The 21953-nt window shown below is 42.0% G+C and overlaps 1 protein-coding gene across 1 annotated transcript; it reads left to right on the top strand.

Annotated features, from left to right (window-relative positions):
* Positions 1–654: 654 nt before the first annotated feature.
* Positions 655–21580, top strand: LOC105893850 (zinc-binding protein A33-like). The gene is made up of 6 exons (XM_031560313.2): positions 655–918; positions 15539–15913; positions 16820–16915; positions 17001–17231; positions 17789–17882; positions 20933–21580. Exons 1-6 carry the CDS (start codon positions 898–900, stop codon positions 21469–21471), a joined length of 1356 nt encoding a protein of 451 aa, XP_031416173.1. The 5' UTR covers positions 655–897; the 3' UTR covers positions 21472–21580.
* The last annotated feature ends 373 nt before the right edge of the window (positions 21581–21953 follow it).

The following is a 21953-nucleotide window of genomic DNA, read 5'->3' as shown; positions in this document are numbered from 1 at the left end:
GCATGTTTTTCTCAAACTTTATTGGAATTCAAGTAGACCTCCACCCCATTTGCACATTCGTCTCTCAAGGGCCTTTGCAACTAGGTTCATAGTCTTCGCATATTCTGCCAGAAATGCAAGCTCGACAGGAGTAAACCTGTTAAAATAACAAATACAAAACTCAAAATGTCATATTTATTTCATGGAACACCTTCAATATACTGTATATATTTGTGCTGTATATATCAGAACTCACTGACATGACTAGTTTCTAGGCAGACAAGGACCCAAGAGGTTAGACTCATTCCAATCCTTTGCAATTCCTTTGCAATTCACAGGAATCAAAGGAAACTTATTCACTAGGCATTGAACAATAAACCTCTTCAACCATATACACTTAATATTACATATACAGAAGTTTCAGGTATATTCATACACCATGAAATAAAAAATAATTGTTAACTTTGTTACAAAAGGCTGTGTGTAATCCACAGTCTCTGTGTCTCTGGCAGGTACAGTCCACACCCACAACTGTACTCCAGGGCAGTGAGTGGCAGCAGTGTTAGGGGAACTGGACTGGCCGACCAATCAAAATCCTTCTTTACCATAGTCCCGCCCTCTGATTTACTTACAACAGAGAAGGAAGTGAAAGTGACTTGCTGTTTGATTCTCTGTCCTCCATTAGACGCTGTCGTGTGGCATACTTTTATTAGAACTCTCTTTAAAAACTGTGTTTAGACTAAAGAGGAAAACAGTTTGGGCTTAAAGTGAAGCTGGTGAGGCTGAAGTTCTTGTGGATGAAAGTTTGAATCCGGGAAGACTCAGAGTTAGGGACTGACTCGACTTCTCAGACTGCTGAAAGTGAGAGCAAAGCTGGCCAAACAGCCTTCAGAAAGGACAGTGTAGTGTAAAGACAAAATGGCTTCTAAACTTGAAGAGGATCTCTGCTGTCCTGTGTGCTGTGACTTCTTCAAGGATCCTGTCATTTTGACCTGTGCTCACAGTATGTGCAAAGCCTGTCTGCAGAGGTTCTGGGAGAGCAAAAAACCCAGAGAGTGTCCAGTCTGCAGGACAAAGTGTTTTAATCAAGTGTACCCTCCTAACATTGCGTTAAGGAACCTGTGTGAGACCTTCTTACAGGTGAGAAGTCAGAGAGCTTCAGCAGGGTCTGAGGTGCTCTGCAGTCTGCACAGTGAGAAACTCAAGCTCTTCTGTCTAGAGGATAAACAGCCTGTGTGTGTGGTGTGTCGAGACTCAAAGAAACATAAGAATCACAGCTTCAGTCCCGTAGATGAAGCAGCACTGGACCGTAAGGTAAGAATTTATTTCCTGATGATGATGATGATGGGATTTAACAACACCACCTGATTGACTTGGAGATGAATTAAGAACAACACTAGAGCAGGAATACAGAGATGCTGCCGTCTACAGAGAAATCTGTCATTTATTCCAGGAGGAGCTCAAGATCAAACTGCAGCCCTTACAGGAGAAATTGAAGACCTTTAAGAAGGCTAAACTCACTTGTGATAAAACAGCAAAACACATCAAGGTGAGTCCAAGTTCGTGTCACACAACAAATCATTTGCACAGATGTAAATCATGTCAAATGAAAACTGATGTACCCTGTCTTCCCAACATCCTGAGAAAGCAACATTGCTGCTTTTTGAGATAAGTATACTGTATTTGTAGGTAAATAGTTTGTATATCATCCTAAAATCCGTGTTGATGGTATATGGCCATGTGAAGGACAGATAAACCCACCTGTCACTCCCACTAGCAGCAACAGTATAGTTTAGTGCTCCAGGGCGGAAACCCTTGACAACCATATTTACAGCATATCGTTTTGAAATGTGTCATCAAATATACAGAATATTACATTAATATATTACTTTATTACTATATATATCTATATATCTTTCCCCTTTCCAGTGCACTTCTGCCTTTACTCTGCACTATCCTTGGCACTTCCTGTATGTCAGGTTGATTGAGATTGAATAATGCTGTGCTTGTTCTCCATGGCTTCTCCTGACCTACTGTTGCTTGCTTTGGATTCTGCCTCACTTGTAGGTTGTGTTTGATGAAAGCATCCGCTAAATGAATAAACATCAATTGGTTTTATCCAGACTCAGACCCTAAACACAGAGAGGCAGATCAAGGAGGAGTTTAAGGAGCTTCACCAGTTTCTACGAGATGAAGAGGCAGCCAGGTTAGCTGCACTGAGGAAGGAAGAGAAGCAGAAGAGTCAGATGATGAAGAAGAAGATTGAGAAGATGAGCAGAGAGATCTCATCTCTTTCAGACACAATCAGATCCATAGAAGCTGATGACATCACATTCCTGCAGGTATTCTTGTCAGTTAATCTCTTTCGCATTTAAGTCTGATTTTAAAGACCAGCTCTCTGGATGATACAATGTATCTATTAAATAGCACATGGGTCACTACTCCAACCAATCTACACCACAACTCTCCATTTTATGAGTACTATTTTATTGTTGTAAAACACACACACACGCACACGCGCACACGCACACGCACACACACACACACACACACAGTACACAGTACACAGTGGTGGAGGAAGTACTGAAGTTTAGTACTTAAGTAAAAGTACAAGTATCCAGGAAAATAAAAGTAAAAGTAAAAGTACTACATCAACAATCCTACTTAAGTAAAAGTAAAAAGTACTTACTTTTAAATTTACTTTAAGTATTAAAAGTAAAAGTACTCACGCAATGGGTTGTCTCTCAATGTCTAGGCTGTGCCATTTTGATAAAGAAATAGCTACTGGTAATAAATGCCTCTACAGATGTCACTACTAGTAATAATTATAAACAACAACATTTGTTAATTGGAAAGGTTGGTGTACTTATTGTGCCTACCATCTGTAATACTGTTCACACTATATCTTACAATTCTGCGGATGTTATCTACCAGGGATTATTTGCAAAGTTAATACCATTAAGCCAAACCAATAAAGACACCATGTGATATCTTTAAATCTTTTATTTAATTGTAAACGTGTAAAAAAGGGAAACATGGAACATGAAAAACAAATGTAAATGTAAAACTGGACAGAACAAGGTACGCTAGCTTGACATAGCTAACCTACCAGCTTTATCTTACCACTACGTTAAATATAAAATGAAGATACAATCTAGTTTTTTGATGCTATTGCTGTATGTCAACATGCATTTCACTAGATAACATTATAATATCATGTCAGTAAACGAATTAAATACATATATTAATATTCAAAAGTCAGGGACATTAACTTAGCATAGCAATCACTCTGCTCACCTCGATATGCTACTTTAAATTTGAGGGCGAATTATTGAAGGCTAGCAACTCCTTTTTTTGAGGGAGACAGGAAATGCATTGACTCCTCCAGGAGTCATTCTTGGGGCCTTTGAACTCGAACATATCTTTTAAATAGGGCCGAGGGTGGCTCATATCAGAGGGCTCAGTTCAGGCCGACTCTGGATCCATGTTGAATAGGCAGTAGTCAGGCTGTCTGTTGAATGTTCAGGTATAATAGGCAAAGCTACCGCTAGTGCATTGGAGTTGATAGAGCCACCTGATTGGTTTAAACTTCCAAAACAGCAACGCAATCCATAGTTTTGTGTAAAAATACTTCGTTACATTCCACCACTGGCAGTACACACTTGGTTTCATCATTGTCTGCTGGCCTGGTGCACCACCGGTGTTTTGCTTTCCGCTTTGACATGATTTTTATCAGTCTCAGTTTCTTTCACGTTGCCTGTGGATTCTGTGTGCACACGTCTCTATAGTTGCGTGCCCTTATAAGGAGCTGGCGGGGCGTTTATGTATGCAAATTCAGGTGTACAAGGATGCGCATTAAATTTAAGAATCAGTCCACAGCTATGAACACTTTGGCAGTTTAAGAACACATTTCCACGCGTTCATGAATCTGGCGGGAATCTTTCTTAGGGTTGGTCTTGCATAGTTCGTAAGAAGATATTTAAGAAGACACTTAAGAACATTTTTGAGAATGAGGTCCAATAGTGTTTAATACAGCATCATTTAATCCATTTCCCTTCTTTTTTTACCAGAACTACAAGAGCACAGAGGAAAGGTGAGTGATCTGCCTCCTGTCTCTTTCTTCTCTGTGGTTCTGAACCCAAACCCACAGCAGCACTGACTCCTGAATGTTATTCCAGAGCCCAGTGCACACTGCAGGATCCAGAGAGGGTTTCAGGAGCTCTGATCAATGTGGCAAAACACCTGGGCAACCTGAAGTTCAGAGTCTGGGAGAAGATGCAGGAGATTCAATACAGTGAGTATCGTTACAATCTCTCTCTTTCTCTCACTCTCTTTCTCTCTCTCTCTTACACACCCAAACACACACACACACACACACACACACACACACACACACACACACACACACACACACACACACACACACACACACACAAACATACACATACACATTGTGCCATTGTGAATGAGTTTTAAGAATTAAACATTTGCTATCACATTGCTCAGCTTCAGATGGCACAGAATGCAGCAGCCAGGCCTTTAACTGTGACTCAGACATCTGAGCAAATTTCTCCAACTTTACCTTAACACACTGAAAGCCAGTGGAGTGTTCACAATAGTTTTAAGGCTTTGATGATGACGTACGAAGGACTGCATGGCTTGGCCCCAGACTATATATCAGAGCTCTGCTGCCTATTCAACATGCTCAATCAGCCGAAGAGTCAACAACACGGGTCTGACTAGTACCAACAGTGTGGGACACACCACAAAAACTAGGGCCACAGATGCTAACCGACTGCACAACATTGTGTGACTGTCGACCGTTGACCCTGTGTGTCACAGGCTTAAGGGTGCCACTCATTTGTAGTTTTGGCCCCTAAACTCTGGAACATCCTTCCCTATAATGTCAGATCTGACATCTCCTCCCTGGTACTTTTCTAAAAAAAAAAAAATTATAAACTTGCCTTTCCAGTGTTTGTGTTTTTCATCATACCTTTTCTGCTTGTTTTTTTGTTTTTTTTGTATTTATTGTATTTTCTGTAGTAATTCTGTAAAGCACCTTGGGCTGAAGTCAGAACGTGTTGTTGTTGTTGAATATTTCTTACAGGCACTGCTACTGTCATCACACTATTCATCACCATCTTCATTGTTGGAATCATCATAACTAATTCATTTACTCATCATTACTCACTTTTACCTTCTCACACATCACTCAGTGTTCAGCTCATGTGTGTGTCCTTTCTCTCTTCTCACACATCACTCAGTGTTCAGCTCATGTGTGTGTCCTTTCTCTCACACATCACTCAGTGTTCAGCTCATGTGTGCGTCCTTTCTCTCTTCTCACACATCACTCAGTGTTCAGCTCATGTGTGTGTTTTTTCTTTCTGCAGCTCCTGTGACTCTGGATCCCAACACTGCACACCCACATCTCATCCTGTCTGAGGATCTGACCAGTGTGAGACTCAGTGATGAGAGACAGCAGCTTCCTGATAACCCAGAGAGATTTGATACGTATACCAGTGTCCTGGGCTCTGAGGGCTTTAACTCAGGGACTCACTGCTGGGATGTGGAGGTTGGGGACAGTGATGTCTGGGCCCTGGGAGTGAAGACAGAGTCTAGTCAGAGGAAGGGATGGAGTGTCCTCAGTGGAGTCTGGCGTGTGTATCATATTAGTGGTGCATATAAAGCATACTCTCCATCCCAGCCCTCCTCCACTCCCCTCACAGTGGAGCAGAATCCCCAGAGGATCAGAGTGCAGCTGGACTGGGACAGAGGAAAGCTGTCTTTCATTGACCCTGATAATAACACACATGTACACACTTTCACACACACTTTCACTGAGAGAGTCTTTCCGTTCTTTTGGACTTGGGTAGGCGTCCCTCTTAGGATTTTACCAGTAAGTTCTTGCATAACGCTGAAGCATCACAGTTAGAGCTCATACAGCCTCTGTCTTACCATGGATGATAAGAATGCAAAACCCTGATAGTAACACACATCTATAACATCTATTAGTCATAGCTGATTAAGGTCTTCAACAGGACTGGAAGCAAGCACACTAACAATGCCGGCTTATTTGTGTTCTCTCACCGCTTAATTTCAATGAATTACTTTAAATGCTTTTTATGTCTCATTTATTTTCAAAAGACTTTTATCAGTAGGTAACCCAAGACAAAATAAAATGAAAGTCTTTCTAGCCGGTGTCACCGTGGTAACTTAGAGCTGATGTGTTGTGTATTATTACCAAGACAGCATTTAACATTACTTCATCATTTACATTTATTCTAATCTGACAGCATTTAACTTCACTAAATAATTTACATTTATTCTAATCTGACAGCATTTAACTTCACTAAATAATTTACATTTATTCTAATCTGACAGCATTTAACTTCACTAAATAATTTACATTTATTCTAATCTGTCAGCATTTAACTTTTATAAATAATCGCACTTGTTATAATCTATCAGTCACCATTTGTACTTCTGTATCATCTGGCCTTATGTATGAATATTTTTTGTGAATTAAAATATCTTCTTAAAGGTACTTAATACAAAATGCTGAATTATAATTTGATGAAACTGAATTGAGTAACACGCTTAGAGGGTGTGTCCACACTGAAATAATCTCCAGAAATCCTGACTATGTCTTCCAGTCCGTTCTTCAAGTTTGGCGTGCTGATTAGATTCTATCAAATTCAACCACAAATGCAAGAGGTTGTGTGTAATCTGAGGTCAGCCTTTGTGTTTGTGTGTGTGTAAGTGTGTGAGTGTGTGTGTGCACAAACATAAATCTAAGTTTAATTAACCTCAGTTACAGTCGAAGAAATTATGAGAGAACTGATTACATCAGAGACGTGTTTTGATTGGCTGATTAGAATGCCTCTTAAGTGGAGCCCCTCCCTCTCAGTGAGGTAGGCAACGAGTGTGAGGCTGTTTCAGATTCATGTTCAGTCCTATAATATGATACAAAGTACAAATAATGAATTACTATTGCACAGTTGTTTGTTAAACAGAAGTCGATGGAACTGAAAACCACATGGATTAAAGGACAAAAGGCAGGGAATTGTTGGCCGACATTTGTTAGCCTTCCTGAAAGAACACTTGAGGATATTAAAAATAAAAGTAAAAAATAAGAGTAAAAAAACAATTAAGAACATAGTTTCCTCACTATTTGTCCCCCAGGATTTCTCCCATTTTGTGTGCATCTTCAGCACTCAATGGGTAAAGCCTGTCTGCAACAGATCTAGGAAGCCCAATGATCCAGGATGATGAGAAAACCTACAGAACTGGGATGCACTTCTAAGTTCTCCAGAATCTGTCAATGACCGGTCAATGCCAACTACAATTGCTTAAAGGTGCAAGGTGCAGGCACTGAAGGAACGGTTAGTATCTGTCTCTGGAGCTCCCCCTAGTGGGACCAGCCAGTATTAGCACAAGGCCTTGAGACTGTCCAGTCTGAGATACTATCAGCACTGTCATCTTTCAACATCTGTGTGTGTGTGTGTGTGTGTGTGTGTGTGTGTGTGTGTGTGTGTGTGTGTGTGTGTGTGTGTGTGTGTGTGTGTGTGTGTGTGTGTGTATGTGTGTGCTCATTCTCTACCTTCTATTCGCGATTAGCACTGGTTCTGCTTTCGACAGGTCAGTTCAACGAACATTTCTTCAGTAGGAATGTCATGATGTGTGTGGATAGCAGAGAAAAGCACTGACATTAAGCTTGTTCATGCCTGGGAGTTGTAGTTCAGTCATCCTTGGACTTTGACACTGAACCTGTTCTTCCAGACCGCTCCCTCTGACTCACCTTTCCTGAAGGAGGAAGTGAAGCTCAGTGACAGACGGACGCTCTTTTTCAACCTCATACCTGTACGACTACTCCGGTACATGGACATTTGTGGGAAAAATATCAAGGAATACTTTGTGTTCATGTGCGTGTGCGTATATGTATACGTGTGCATGTGCGTGTGCGTGTTCAGGGGTGCGTGTCCATGTTCAAAATCCTGGAGAGGTTAGAATTTTTAATGATTGAGAAAAAAAAAGAAAAAGATTCCATGATGTTCTAAGGAGTACATAGGTCCCATCAGATAAGCATGTGTGGTGGTGATCATGGGGTAGGGATTCACAGAGCTCAACAGACTGTTGGCACAATAGCAAGATAATCATCCTGTTTAGTCGTGTGGTTTTTCAGTGACAAGCTTCATCGCAAATGAACAATCCTTATTGGATAGTGTGTTTGACTGACAGCTCTACCTCTTCTGTGATTGGCCACAGCGGGAGGGCCTCTCTTGGGCAGTGTGGGTCTGCAGGCATTGGTAGCGGAAGAACTTCTGCTTCCTCCGACTCCATCTATAGATGACGGAGTACTCCTCCCCTCCCCCTTCGCTGCTAGCAGAGTTACCACCAGGAAGTTCTGCAGTCGGGCAGAGTGGTTAAGCTCTACACACACACACACACACACAGGCCCACGCACACACACTCACACACACGCTCACGCACACACACCCGCACGCACACGAACACACACACACACACACACACACTCACACACATACACAAAGGAAGTGGTTAGGCTGCCATTTACAGTTTCTACGAGATGAGGAGGCAGCCAGGATAGCTGGGAGGAAGAGGAGCAGAAGAGACAGATGATGAAGGAGACGATTGAGAAGATGAGCAGAGACAGACACAATCAGAGGCTGCTATCATTTTTCTGCAAACCACTAGATATCACTGTGCTGTCTTTGTCTTCCATGCAAAGGAAGCTTCTGATCTTTTTCCAGCACGATCAGAATAAAATCTCAAAAACGCTGTAAGGCCTCGCCTGATCATCATGTAGGATATTTTTCTATGGTAAGATCCTTTCCTTAGTCAAGAAAGGTGTTATTATATGAATTGGGTGATTGAAATGTTGGAATAAGATGAGTCATATATAATATTGCATAGCATATCATCATGAGTTTTGGCGATTGTTTTCTGGTTGGCAGCGTGCTGTGTGATCACATGAGGGCTAATTTGTGAAGTAATTGGTCATAAGGATTACAATAAATGGGAAATCATATGGTACATATACATATCAATAATATGTGTTACATGGTGGATGGCATTGTGAATGTTATTAACTAAAGGACTGAAGAGCTAAATGGTTGTAGTTAGAGCGTGAGGGGTGGTACCTAGACTTCTCAATACAAGGTATTGTATGCATTGGTGATCGGGAGACACTTAAAGAAGACAATTGAGGAAGTGGAAGGAAAATCTCTGGGTCATCTTCCATCTGCAGGATAGAGAGAGAGCACGTAAGGGAGGGGCTCCTTGTTCATTCGCACACACGCCTGGACCCCTGTGAGTGTAGGGAGCAAGCAGGATAGTCAGAATACATATATTAACGTGGTAGTACTTGGATTTAGAGATGGCTTTGGGAAACTCAGAACAAAATACACCTTTAGAGGAGGTAGTTAAACTGTATACATCAGAAGCAGATGTAATGGAATTTAAACGCGAGTTTGCTAAGGTCGTACAATTTGTGGTAGAGATAGGGGAGAGGCTGGAACAAGCAGTTAGAGAGATAGCATGCAGGCTAGAACACTTAGAAGGAGGACTAAGAGCTGGGGAACCTCAAGTAGATGTTTGTGAAACCAGGTGCCCAGTGCCTGAACTGTCGTTCTCAGACCCATACATCAAAGACGCCTCTCGTAAAACAAGTCAGGGATGTTGTTGCAAGAGTAGGGACAGGATTAGGGGGAACCCCCTCTGCATCAGGGTCTTTGACAGGAAAGGAGGAGGAAGAAGAGAATTATGACTATTTCACCAGAGAGGACCAAGGGAGGGTCAACCAGAGACTGGAGTTAGAAAAAATGAGAAGGCAGGAGATGGAAGAAAGGAAGAGGCCCGAGAACAGTCATGGGGATAGGAGGAGTAATGGGAGAATTAGCTGGAGGTCAGGAACAAGGGGGTGTGTCATTTCAAAGGAAAGAGGTCATAGATAAAAACAGAGAACCAACAGAGTTTTGGGCTGAGAGGGACAGAAGATATAATAAGCTGAATTACTTTTTGAAACAAGCAATCATAAAGGAAATGTCAGTAAAAGATATGGAGTGGCTGATAAATGAATAAATGAATGGAAGTTAGTATAGTCACAGGTATATTGAGTGCTCAAGTACTGTAAGATAAATTTGTTTATCAAATGTAACTAATCATATCATACTTAATCAAATGTATCAATGAACTATAATCACAGGAAAAGGGCAGTCAGAAAACAGCAAGTAACATATACATGGGAAATGTAAAGCAGAGTCGGACAGGAAAGAGTAGGCTAAAACTGGCACAAAGGCCCAGAGAGGAGAAAGGGATAAAGTGGTCAAGTCTGGGGCACAAAGGAAAGTGTCCAGACGTACATGTGTCAGCAGTTTGAAAAGCAGAAGTAGAATAGCACAAGAATCATGTGTTATAACTAAGTGCCGAGTGGAAGACAGTGTAGGTGGGCGGCGCAGGGGGCCAGAAGTGACATCACAGAATTAGGCCTTAAAAGTGCAAGCATCCTCTGTTTAGACTCTAGATTGCGCATTCTCCGGCTTGCTTGACTGTACTTGACTGTCTGTTGGGCAAGTTGTATTGTGTCAGTACCTACCAGTAAAACTCAACCTTGTTACAACAAATTGCTTCGTATGGTGGTTCCTCTCCAAAACAACACGACAGAGTATTTTTACTCTAACAGTACACATGATGTTTAAAACAAGGTTAACTATTTGCTTTTGCTGCATAGACAATAAGATGTGCTTTTATTGCTGTATAGTGATATTGATAGTGTGTAATTTCTATGATAACATAAAATGTTTCGTGTGTCAAATAGACACATAGGGGGGAATATGTAGGATATTTTTCTATGGTAAGATGAACATGGATTGACTCATTAGTATGAAAGGCCTCAGTTAACAAGTGGACAGGCTGAACAGCTGGAAAACTCTAAAAGTGATTAATTGACATTCCAGGGGCCCCATCAGACATCATGGAAAACACAACCCTCACGAGGAGATAATACTCACAGTGAGCTCATAAAAAATTATATAATATTAGATAGATAATTCTGATTGGTCTTGGCAAACAGCCATACAGAAAGAGGCACGAAGAAACACAAGAGAGTGGGAGGTACTAGGTTCCTTTAAACAGTCTGACCAGACATTCATACATTGAGATCGAGCTAATCCATGGACCATCTCCTTTTTGTGGCTTAATGACTACAAAAAATCTCAGATCAACACATCAGGCCTTTTGACTATTGATTGTGGAATTGCGAGAGAGTGGCTGGTTTTCGCAACGACAATCACTATGGAAAAGTAGTTAGGAAAAGACATAGAAAGTGTTTTTATTTACCTCAGTCACTTCTGAGAATGAATGTTGGGACTGACCAATCAGCATCCTCCTACCAGATCCCTCCCTCTGACTGTCCCTTTCTGAAGGAGGTAGTGAAGCTCAGTGAAGCTCGGCTCTTTTCTTTCTGTTCTACCACACGAGAGTACGTGAGATTTTGGGGGAAATTATTAAGGCTTACTTCAATAGTTTGTGTTCAAAACCTTAGGGAGGTTGGAATACTTTAGAAGATTAATATCCAAAAAGATTCAGTAGAGACTCAGTAGATTTATGAAACCAGTGAAAGTGGAAGTAAAGATTGTCAACCTGCCAAAACCAAAGGGAAGCTTTTACTTGGATTACATTTAGTCTTGGAAAATGGCCTCCAAGCTAGAACAGGACATATTGTGTCCTTTGTGTTCTGATATCTTCAAGGACCCAGTTGTTCTGTCATGTAGTCACAGCTTCTGTAAAGCCTGTCTGCAGCAGTTCTGGGAAACCAAAGGATCCAGAGAATGTCCAGTCTGCAGGAGGATGTCATCGAGGAAGGAGCCACCAACCAACCTTGCATTAAAAAACCTGTGTGAGACATTTTTACAGGAGAGAGTTCATACGCACAAGAGGAAACGCAAGCTCTTCTGTCTAGATGATAAACTTGCGTGCCTGGTGTGTCGAGACTCAAAATTACACAAAAACCACAGCTTCAGTCCTACTGGAGAAGCAGCACTTGAGATGAAGGTAAGGCTCTTTGGTCATCGATGTGACGGACCCCTTTGGGCTCGTCAGCTCTTCCTATTTTGACTGTGTCTGTTCGTGTCGTGATTTCAAGTGTTTTGAGTGTGTCCATGCGTGTATGCCTGCATGTCAAGCCCTAAACAAGCCTTTCAACACTGTGAAGTTCAAGCTTGCTGCTCAGATAATAAGATGATTTAATCATCTTAAATAATAAAAATGTGTCTCAGCCATATTCACAGGATTGCATAAAATATATTTTATAGTATTCTTACACATACTGTATGTTCAGAGATCACACACACACACACACACACACACACACACACACACACACACACACACACACACACACACACACATACACATACACCTATTGCAAATTGTTCCAGTCACTTTCCACTGCCTGAGAACATGTATGACAAGTACATGTACTCAGGTCTGTGGTCAATAATTGGTTGTTAATGAGTTAGTATGCAGGACACACACACACACACACACATGCAGGTCTGTGGTTAATGATTGGTTGTTGTATGATGTGGGATCCCGTTCATGTGTGGGATCAGTGACAGATTGGGCTGGATTGAAACATTCCATTGTGTTGAGGAAGACTCTGACAAGAGGTGCGCTAGGGCAACAAACATGGATGATAAAATGTCCAACAATTTAAATTCTATTCACATCAATAAGGAGAGAACCCAAGAAGTCACTGAACAAATTAATACAAGGGTAGTTAAATTATATTAAGACGTTAATATTGATGAGACAGAGACCAGCGATCAGAATTAAATCAGTACTTTATCTTTTGCAAAAGAGGAAGTGTGCTACAACCAAATGTTGTGAACAGACTCCAAATATGAGCTGGGCGCAGCCAGCCTTATGTGAGTATAAAAAACAGGTTTCATGACAGACAAAGGGCGGTATTCTCCGGTCCCATCTCTTCAGAAGTTACAGCAGTGATCTCAGAATATGTCCTTGAGAAAAGAGCAGTGTGCATGACTATCAGTACAAAAACAGGCAGTTTGCCTCAGCAAGGGAGTAGGCCTCCTGTAGGCCTCAGCACACAGGATAAGCAAGCAGATTAAAATACAATAACAATGTCTTCATTCAATTTCTCTATCAGTAGCTTAGGGAGGCCTGTAGACTTAAACACAGAGACCAGGTTTGGGGGTCAACAGTTCATCTTTCAAGAGCTGGTAATCAAAGCTAATGTCAGGGGTGGCTGTTCATTGATAGGGTTGAAAGAGTCTGAGAGGGCGGCAGTCCTCCCTGCTTGTGCAGTGGTGGTCGTAGATAATCCTTTGAGGAGTATATCCTTAGTTCATAACTCCACCATTAGCCTTTGGATCTTTTCATTTAGTCCTTTAATTGTATGACCACATGAGGGGCAAAGGTCACAAGGCATCATAAAGACTGGTTAAGAACGCAAAATCTGATAATAAAATAATATCCTAGTAAAACAGAATAAAAATGAGCAAATACCTAAATAAAATAGAATAAGAAGCATACAAGTTTTATCTTACACATTGCTGCACAGACACACATTCTCACTTAGACATGATTCAATGATGTTAGCAAGTCAGCAATAAAGTCACGACACACATTCCAAGAAACCCCCGGTAAGGATGGGGTCTCAGGGGGTCTCAGAGGATGTCAGGGAGTCTCAGGGGATCCAGACACACACACACACACACACACAGGAGTACTCAGGGGAGTTAGAGTAGAGGGAATAGTTCATTCTGATTGGTTTTGGCAAACAGCCAGATAGAACACACCCCACGATGTACAGGCCTTAAAATGGCATGCAAAACGTTCATACAATGAGATCGAGCTAATCCATGGACCATCTCCTTATTGTAGCTTATTGATTACAATAAATACTTCAGATTTCGACATCCAGTCTCCGGTCTTCTGATTGAAAGAAAAGTTGTAGGACTCAGTCTCGCCACAACCGCAGTTTGACAGTTGATGTGTCAGCAGATCAAGAAATACAGAAGTTCAGATAACGGGCATGCCATGTGATCGTCTCGTCCACTCTGTACTCAGTAATAACACATGATTTTCTTGTCATGAGACGTCCGAACTCAGAGGGATGTTTCAGGGTCAAACAGAGTTTACTAAGGAATACAGCCAGGTGAAGGGGGGTGGAGACACATACAGGGAGACCTAACACCAGGGGGGTATCTAGTCCTATTTGTTTTGGGGGGGCTGGAATATATATATATCTTTTTTTTTTTAGATCGTCAAATTTAGTGAACTTATTTGTTGAATTTTTAGAGTTAGAAATAAAATAGTCTCGAGTAGCACAGGAATCCCGCCTGTTTGAGACTGTGGTGGCAAGCGCACGGCTCTGTTTGGTCGTGAGTGAGTGAGCCTTGCGAGCGTGCAGACAGACGGTGATAACGTCTAGTAAACAGACTTGCAGCGACTGTCCGACCAAAGCTGGTGAAAGCTGCCATACTCAGCTGCTGGATATAAAGGTATAGCACATGAAGTTTAAAATAGTAAAAGAAACGAAATGGTTAAATCATCACGAGTTAATTACAGATGTCGTGGCTCTCTTTTATCATGCCAGTTAATTGATCCTGTGCGTATGCTACCCTAATCAGTAGCTCCGCCAGCTATAACTAGCGAGTGAACTCTAGCCTACAACGTTAACCTACTCACTTGAGCTGCAAATAAATCTCTACCATGCTACAGTATACTTAGCACCTATCTCAGCAGATGTCTTCAATATGTTTATTGTTGTGCCATATTTTAAATCTAAATTTGTTAATTTATCTTCCTAAAACCCACTAGAGGACACTATTTCAAAAGGATATTTCCAAAAAAATCTCATGGGGGAGCACGCCCCCAGACCGCCTTAGTTTTGCTGGGTCACAGGAAAAAGAATAGGTTTTATCTGGGCTTAACCCCCCCAAAAGTGGGAACCTAGATTCGCCCCTGCCTAAGAGACTCGCGGGAGAATGCTCAAAAGTAAACGTGTCTTTTATGAGCCAACAAGGAGACTAGAAATACTAGAAACCGAAAGCAAAATACACAGCGTGAAACGCTGGAAAACGTAAACTGTTAAAGTAACCGTCGTGATTGTGTGATTAGGAGACGTGAATGCAGTGCAGCTGGGACTGTGAACGAGACTGATGAAACGTGCAGCTGGGAGAGTGAGTGTGCTGAAGGGGGCGTGGCCGGAGCGGAGCGCAGTCATGACAATTGCAGGTTGATTCTCCGTCTTCCACTATCCTGTCATGTTCATGTGGGATACTTCTATTAGAAACTTTAAAAAAAAAACTGTGTTTAGACTAAAGAGGAAAACAGTTTGGGCTTAAAGTGAAGCTGGTGAGGCTGAAGTTCTTGGTGATTCAAGTTTGAATCAGGGAAGATTTAGAGTTGGGGACTCTCGACTTCTTCTCAGACTGCTGAAAGTGAGAGCAAACCTGCTTAAATAGCCTTCAGAAAGGACTGTGTAGTGTAAAGACAACATGGCTTCTAAGAGGATCTCTGCTGTCCTGTGTGCTGTGACTTCTTCAAGGATCCTGTCATTTTGACCTGTGCTCACAGTGTGTGTAAAGCCTGTCTGCAGCAGTTCTGGGACACCAAAGGATCCAGAGAATGTCCCTACTGCAGGAGAAAGTGCTCAAAGGAATTATACCCTTTTAACATGGCGTTAAGGAACCTGTGTGAGACCTTCTTACAGGAGGGAAGTCAGAGAGCTTCAGCAGGGTCTGAGGCGCTCTGCAGTCTGCACAGTGAGAAACTCAAGCTCTTCTGTCTGGAGGATAAACAGCCTGTGTGTGTGGTGTGTAGAGACTCCAAAAAACACACCGGCCATAAGTTCCATCCTATAGATGAAGCAGCACTTGACCGCAAGGTTTTGGTGATGAGAAAAATACCCATAGGAGTTGATTAGTTCACAGAACAGAACAATCCTGTCCGTCCCTGACCGAGACGGACGGTTCACTTGGTCCCCGGGCGCTGAGAAGCTGCCCACTGCTCCTGGAGGATCCTGGAGGAGGGACGATCCGGGATGGGTTAAAGGCAGAGCAAAAATTCACGCCGACCTCAGGCCTGCGTGTGCGTGTGTGTGTGTGTAGTGTGTCCTGGTCGCCTCCATATATATATAACACGTGTGTGTTGCTGTGAGTTGTGCGTGCAATAAAAAACTGACTGCAGTCAGCCTTGTTTGTTTGTTTGTTTGTTTGTTATTTCTTGTTATTCAGGCTCCTCATGTTTGTAGTTCCTGCAGTTCCCACAAGCAGAAGCAGGTGGCGGTGTTGTACTCTCTTTCTTGGTTTCTGCCAAGTGGTAGTGTTAGCCATTTTAATCTGTAATGGCTGGTGTTTGCCATCTCTACTGCACTTTCCATGGTCTTATAAAATAGTATATTACTGCATTAGTAGACATTCTTTCTGTTGCTGGGGCTAAATTGGAAGAGGAACTAAAAGATCAAGGTGCTAACAACACAGAGGTCAAGGGTTCGACTCCCAGAGAACACATTGACGGATGAGAAAGAATATCTGTACTGTGTGTTCCTTTAGACAAGAGCATCTGCTAAATGATTTAATGCAAATGCTCTCTCTCTCTCTCAAACAAACACACATCTGTCAGCACTTGCAAAAGCTAAATGTTTTATTTCTTTGCTCAGGTGTGTGTGTGTGTGCGTGTGTGTCTGTGTGTGAATACACAGTAATGTGTTTGGTGTGATGTTTTGTTTGTAGTTCAATATCAGAAGAAGAACACAACACCTCTATTACAGTAACATTTTCATTCATTCCAGGAGGAGCTGAACATTACACTGCAGCCCTTACAGGAGAAACTGAAGGCCTTTCAGGAGGCTAAACTCACCTGTGATGAAACAGCAGGACACATTAAGGTGAGAGACTTGTCTCAACGCTCACAGAAAAAGCAACTATATGAAGGTGTTATTGGTGTTATAAGCATTAAATGTGCTCATCCAGACTCAGGCCCAACACACAGAGAGGCAGATCAAGGAGGAGTTTGAGGAGCTTCACCAGTTTCTACAAGATGAAGAGGCAGCCAGGATAGCTGCACTGAGGGAGGAAGAGGAGCAGAAGAGTCAGATGATGAAGGAGAAGATTGAGAAGATGAGCAGAGAGATCTCATCTCTTTCAGACACAATCAGAGCCATAGAAGAGGCAATGGGAGCTGATGACATCACATTCCTGCTGGTATTCTTGTTAGTGAATCTCTTTAGCATTGAAGTCTGATTTTAAAGACCACCTCTCTGGATGATGCACTGTATCTATTAAAAATCACATGGGTCACTACTCCAATCTACACCACAACTGTCTATTTTATGAGTACTATTTTACTGTTGGAAAACAAACGCACACACACACACACGGTACACACGTATTCTCATCATTGTCTGGTTACTGACTGATAGACCACACTTCAGGATGACATTGTATCTATGAGAAGTGGGTCACTACTCCACATATGCTAGCTATTGACCTTTGTGATTATTACCTCATTGGTGTAGCGTACACACCAAGGACATGTCATCCTTATGAACAGTGTAAGCTGTACTTACCTGATAACAGTGGTCTTTAATACAGCATCATTTAATTAATTTCCCTTCTTTTTCACCAGAACTACAAGAGCACAGTGGAAAGGTGAGTGATCTGCCTATTGTCTCTCTCTTCTCTGTGGTTCTGAACCCAAACCCACAGCAGCACTGACTCCTGAATGTTATTCCAGAGCCCAGTGCACACTGCAGGATCCAGAGAGGGTTTCAGGAGCTCTGATCAATGTGGCAAAACACCTGGGCAACCTGAAGTTCAGAGTCTGGGAGAAAATGCAGGAGATTGTTCAATACAGTGAGTACACAGTCACATGCGCACACACACACATCTGCACACACACACACACACACACACACACACACACACACACAGTGCATTTCATCCATTGTTACTGCCGTAGTTAATGCGGCACAAAAAAAGATGTTTTAGGGAATGCACATAGTATCTGCACACACATACAAACACACACACACACACACACACACACACACACACACACACACACACACACACACACACACACACACACACACACACATAGGCTTTTAGTAGTAGCCCCACTAGCAGACAACACAGCTCAAGGATCAGTGTTAGTTTTCATAAAGTTTCCCGGCAACAATCCAAAGGCAGAAGACAGTCTCGTAAGTCAACAGGCAGGCAAGAGGTAAAAAATCCAACAGTCAAACAGAGTCCAAGGCAGAAGTATCCAAACACAGAATACCACAGGGTCAGGTCAAAAATCAGGCAAATTGTCAAAATCACAGGCAGACAGAGTATAGTATGCCAAAATATACTATAAAATGTGGCAAAACACCTGGGCAACCTGAAGTTCAGTCTGTGAAAAGATACAGGAGATTGTTCAATACAGTGAGTATAGTTAGCATCTCTCTCTCTCACACACACACACACACACACACACACACACACACACACACACACACACACACACACACACACACACACACACACACACACACACACACCTTTAACCGTGAGTCGGACATCAGAGCATATTTCTCCAACTTTACCTTCACTCCACTGGCTTTCAGTACGTTTTCACAATAGATTTAGGGCTTTGCTGATAACGTACAAAGGACTGCATGGCTTGGCCCCAGATTATATATCAGAGCTCTGCTGCCGATTCAACATGCTCAATTAGCTGAAGAGTCAACAACACAGGTCTGACCAGTGCCAACAGTGTGGGACACACCACAAAAACTAGGGCCACAGACGCTAACCGACTGCACAACATTGGCTGACGGCGACCGTTGGCCCTGTGTATCACCAGCTTATGGGTGTCGCTCATTTGCAGTTATGGCCCCTAAACTCTGGAACATCCTTCCCTATAATATCAGATCTGATTCATCCCAGGTGCTTTTCTAAAAACTCATTTTTATTAACTTTTCTTTCCTGTTTTTGTATTTTCATTATATTTTCATTCACCTTTTCTGCTTGTTTTTTGTTGTCACATTTAGTGTATTTTCTCTACTCATTCTGTAAAGCTTTGGGCTAAAGTCAGAAAGGTGCTAGACACATTAAAGTGTTTTTTTTGTTGTTGTACATTTCTTACAGTCACTAATGCATCTAATGCACTATTCATCATTTTCATTGTTGGAATCATCATAACTCACTCATTTACTCATCATTACTCACCTTTACCTTCTCACACACCACTCAGTGTTCAGCTCATGTGTGTGTCCTTTCTCTCTTCTCACACATTACTCAGTGTTCAGCTCATGTGTGTGTCCTTTCTCTCGTCTCACACATCACTCAGTGTTCAGCTCATGTGTGTGTCCTTTCTCTCTTCTCACACATTACTCAGTGTTCAGCTCATGTGTGTGTCCTTTCTCTCGTCTCACACACCACTCAGTGTTCAGCTCATGTGTGTGTCCTTTCTCTCTTCTCACACATTACTCAGTGTTCAGCTCATGTGTGTGTCTTTTCTCTCTTCTCACACATCACTCAGTGTTCAGCTCATGTGTGTGTCCTTTCTCTCTTCTCACACATCACTCAGTGTTCAGCTCATGTGTGTGTGTGTCCTTTCTCTCTTCTCACACATCACTCAGTGTTCAGCGCATGTGTGTGTCCTTTCTCTCTTCTCACACATCACTCAGTGTTCAGCTCATGTGTGTGTCTGTGACGGCATGGCGACCGTCCCGGCAGTATTACACTGCCTACATGTACAAACATGAACCGTGTGTGTGTTATGTTTGTTATCCGTGTCTGCATATAGTTTCTTAAATGTTGGTTAACCAGATCATACATCATCTAAACTTCCGTGACTTGCACTCGCTTTCTACAATCATTACACCTCTACATTTTAAATAACCACATCATACAATGTCTTGTGTTAAATGTTCCGTTTATTTAGTTTAAATAGCATACACCATATTGTCATATTTCATACCGTTTGTGTATCGTTGTTTAGTGTCTCATCGTTTGTTTGTTTTGTGAGTAGCCTATGCCGCAGATAAACGCGGGTTGGTAGCTTCCGATTAATCCGGAAGTTATTTTATCATATTTAATATGTCGGCTGATATTTTATGTGTCGGCTATGCCCTCACCAAGCCGTGGTATGCATAAGGTGATGCTCCACTGTATACTTCTTCCACGCTGTGTGGGATTGTGTTTTATGGCTGCTCTGAGCCAAATGTTGTGGCTTATGAGCCAAGTGTGTTTACCTGCCTGACACCCCTGAAGTTAAATATTGGCATGGTCCAATTGAAGGGAGTGTCATGGCCTATTTCATTGAGATGATCCTGAGTGTCGAGAGAGTTGCCCTTTCATAAAGACGTAAGTCTTTGGAGCTCTCACCATGGACTAGTTTAAGTGGTCCTTTTATTGCTTAGACCACTATTATTGTGCTTTTTTATATGTGGCCAGGTTGTCCATTATATGTGATTATTACAAAGTTTATATTATTTATTTATTTAGTATTTTCATTGTTTTACTGCCTTATTGGCCTTCTTTGGGCGGAATGAAATGCCCATCTTTTTCAACATCCAGAACCTCCTGAGTCCTCCTTTGAGATTACATCTAGCTCAAGACTGTCAAGCTATCCCTACCTTTAACTGTCCTTTCCCTCTTCTCACAGATCACTCAGTGTTCAGCTCATGTGTGTGTTCTCTTCTCTCTTCTCACACATCACTCAGTGTTTAGCTCATGTGTGTGTGTGTCCTTTCTCTCTTCTCACACATCACTCAGTGTTCAGCTCATGTGTGTGTGTGTCCTTTCTCTCTTCTCACACATCACTCAGTGTTCAGCTCATGTGTGTGTGTGTCCTTTCTCTCTTCTCACACATCACTCAGTGTTCAGCTCATGTGTGTGTTCTCTTCTCTCTGCAGCTCCTGTGACTCTGGATCCCAACACTGCAGACCCAAAACTCATCCTGTCTGAGGATCTGACCAGTGTGAGATACAGTAGTGAGACACAGCAGCTTCCTGATAACCCAGAGAGATTTGATGAAGGTCTCTCTGTCCTGGGCTCTGAGGGCTTTAACTCGGGGACACACTGCTGGGATGTGGAGGTTGGATACAGTGATTACTGGTCTCTGGGAGTGAAGACAGAGTCTAGTCAGAGGAAGGGATGGAATACCCAAAGGGGAGTCTGGCGTGTGTTTCATAATAATGGTGCATCTGAAGCACGCTCTCCATCCCTGCCAGACACTGTCGTCAGAGTGAAGCAGAAACTCCAGAGGATCAGAGTGCAGCTGGACTTGGACAGAGGAGAGCTGTCATTCTCTGACCCTGATAATAGCACACAACTACACACTCTCACACACACTTTCACTGAGAGAGTCTTTCCATTCGTTTGGACTCTCTCAGGTGCCCCTGTTAGGATTTTACCAGTAAAATCTTGCATAACGCTGAAGCATCACAGTTAGAGCTCATACAGCCTCTGTCTTACCATGGATGATAAGAATCCAAAACCCTGATAGTAACACACATCTATAACATCTATTAGTCAAAGCTGATTAAGGTCTTCAACAGGACTGGAAGCAAACACACTAACAATGCCGGCTAATTTCTGTTCTCTCACCACTTCATTTCAATTAATTAGTTTAAATGTTTTTTTTTTATTATTATTTAATTTTTTTTTAAATTTTTTTATCAGTAGAGAACCCAAGACAAAATAAAATGGTAGTCGGTTCAGCCAGTGTCATCGTGGTTCCTTAGAGCTGATGTGTTGTGTATTATTACCAAGACAGCATATAACTTCACTAAATCATTTACACTTATTCTTTTCTGTCAGCATTTAACTTTCATAAATAATTCACACTTATTATAATCTATCAGTCACCATTTGTACTTGATCATCTGGCCTCATGTATGAATATTTTTTGTAAATTAAAATCTTTTCTTAATA

Source organism: Clupea harengus, chromosome 2 (genome assembly GCF_900700415.2).
Source record: "Clupea harengus chromosome 2, Ch_v2.0.2, whole genome shotgun sequence".
NCBI classification, from domain to species: domain Eukaryota; kingdom Metazoa; phylum Chordata; class Actinopteri; order Clupeiformes; family Clupeidae; genus Clupea; species Clupea harengus.
This window is presented reverse-complemented; position numbering and strand designations above follow the sequence as displayed.

What these genes read in the sequence shown, in the direction of transcription:
- LOC105893850 (XM_031560313.2), top strand. Translation starts at nt 898, where the DNA reads ATGGCTTCTAAACTTGAAGAG. An exon ending in AAACAGCAGGACACATTAAG is followed by an intron (nt 16,916 to 17,000) that starts GTGAGAGACTTG and finishes GTGCTCATCCAG; the next exon opens with ACTCAGGCCCAACACACAGA. An exon ending in GCAGGAGATTGTTCAATACA is followed by an intron (nt 17,883 to 20,932) that starts GTGAGTACACAG and finishes TTCTCTCTGCAG; the next exon opens with CTCCTGTGACTCTGGATCCC.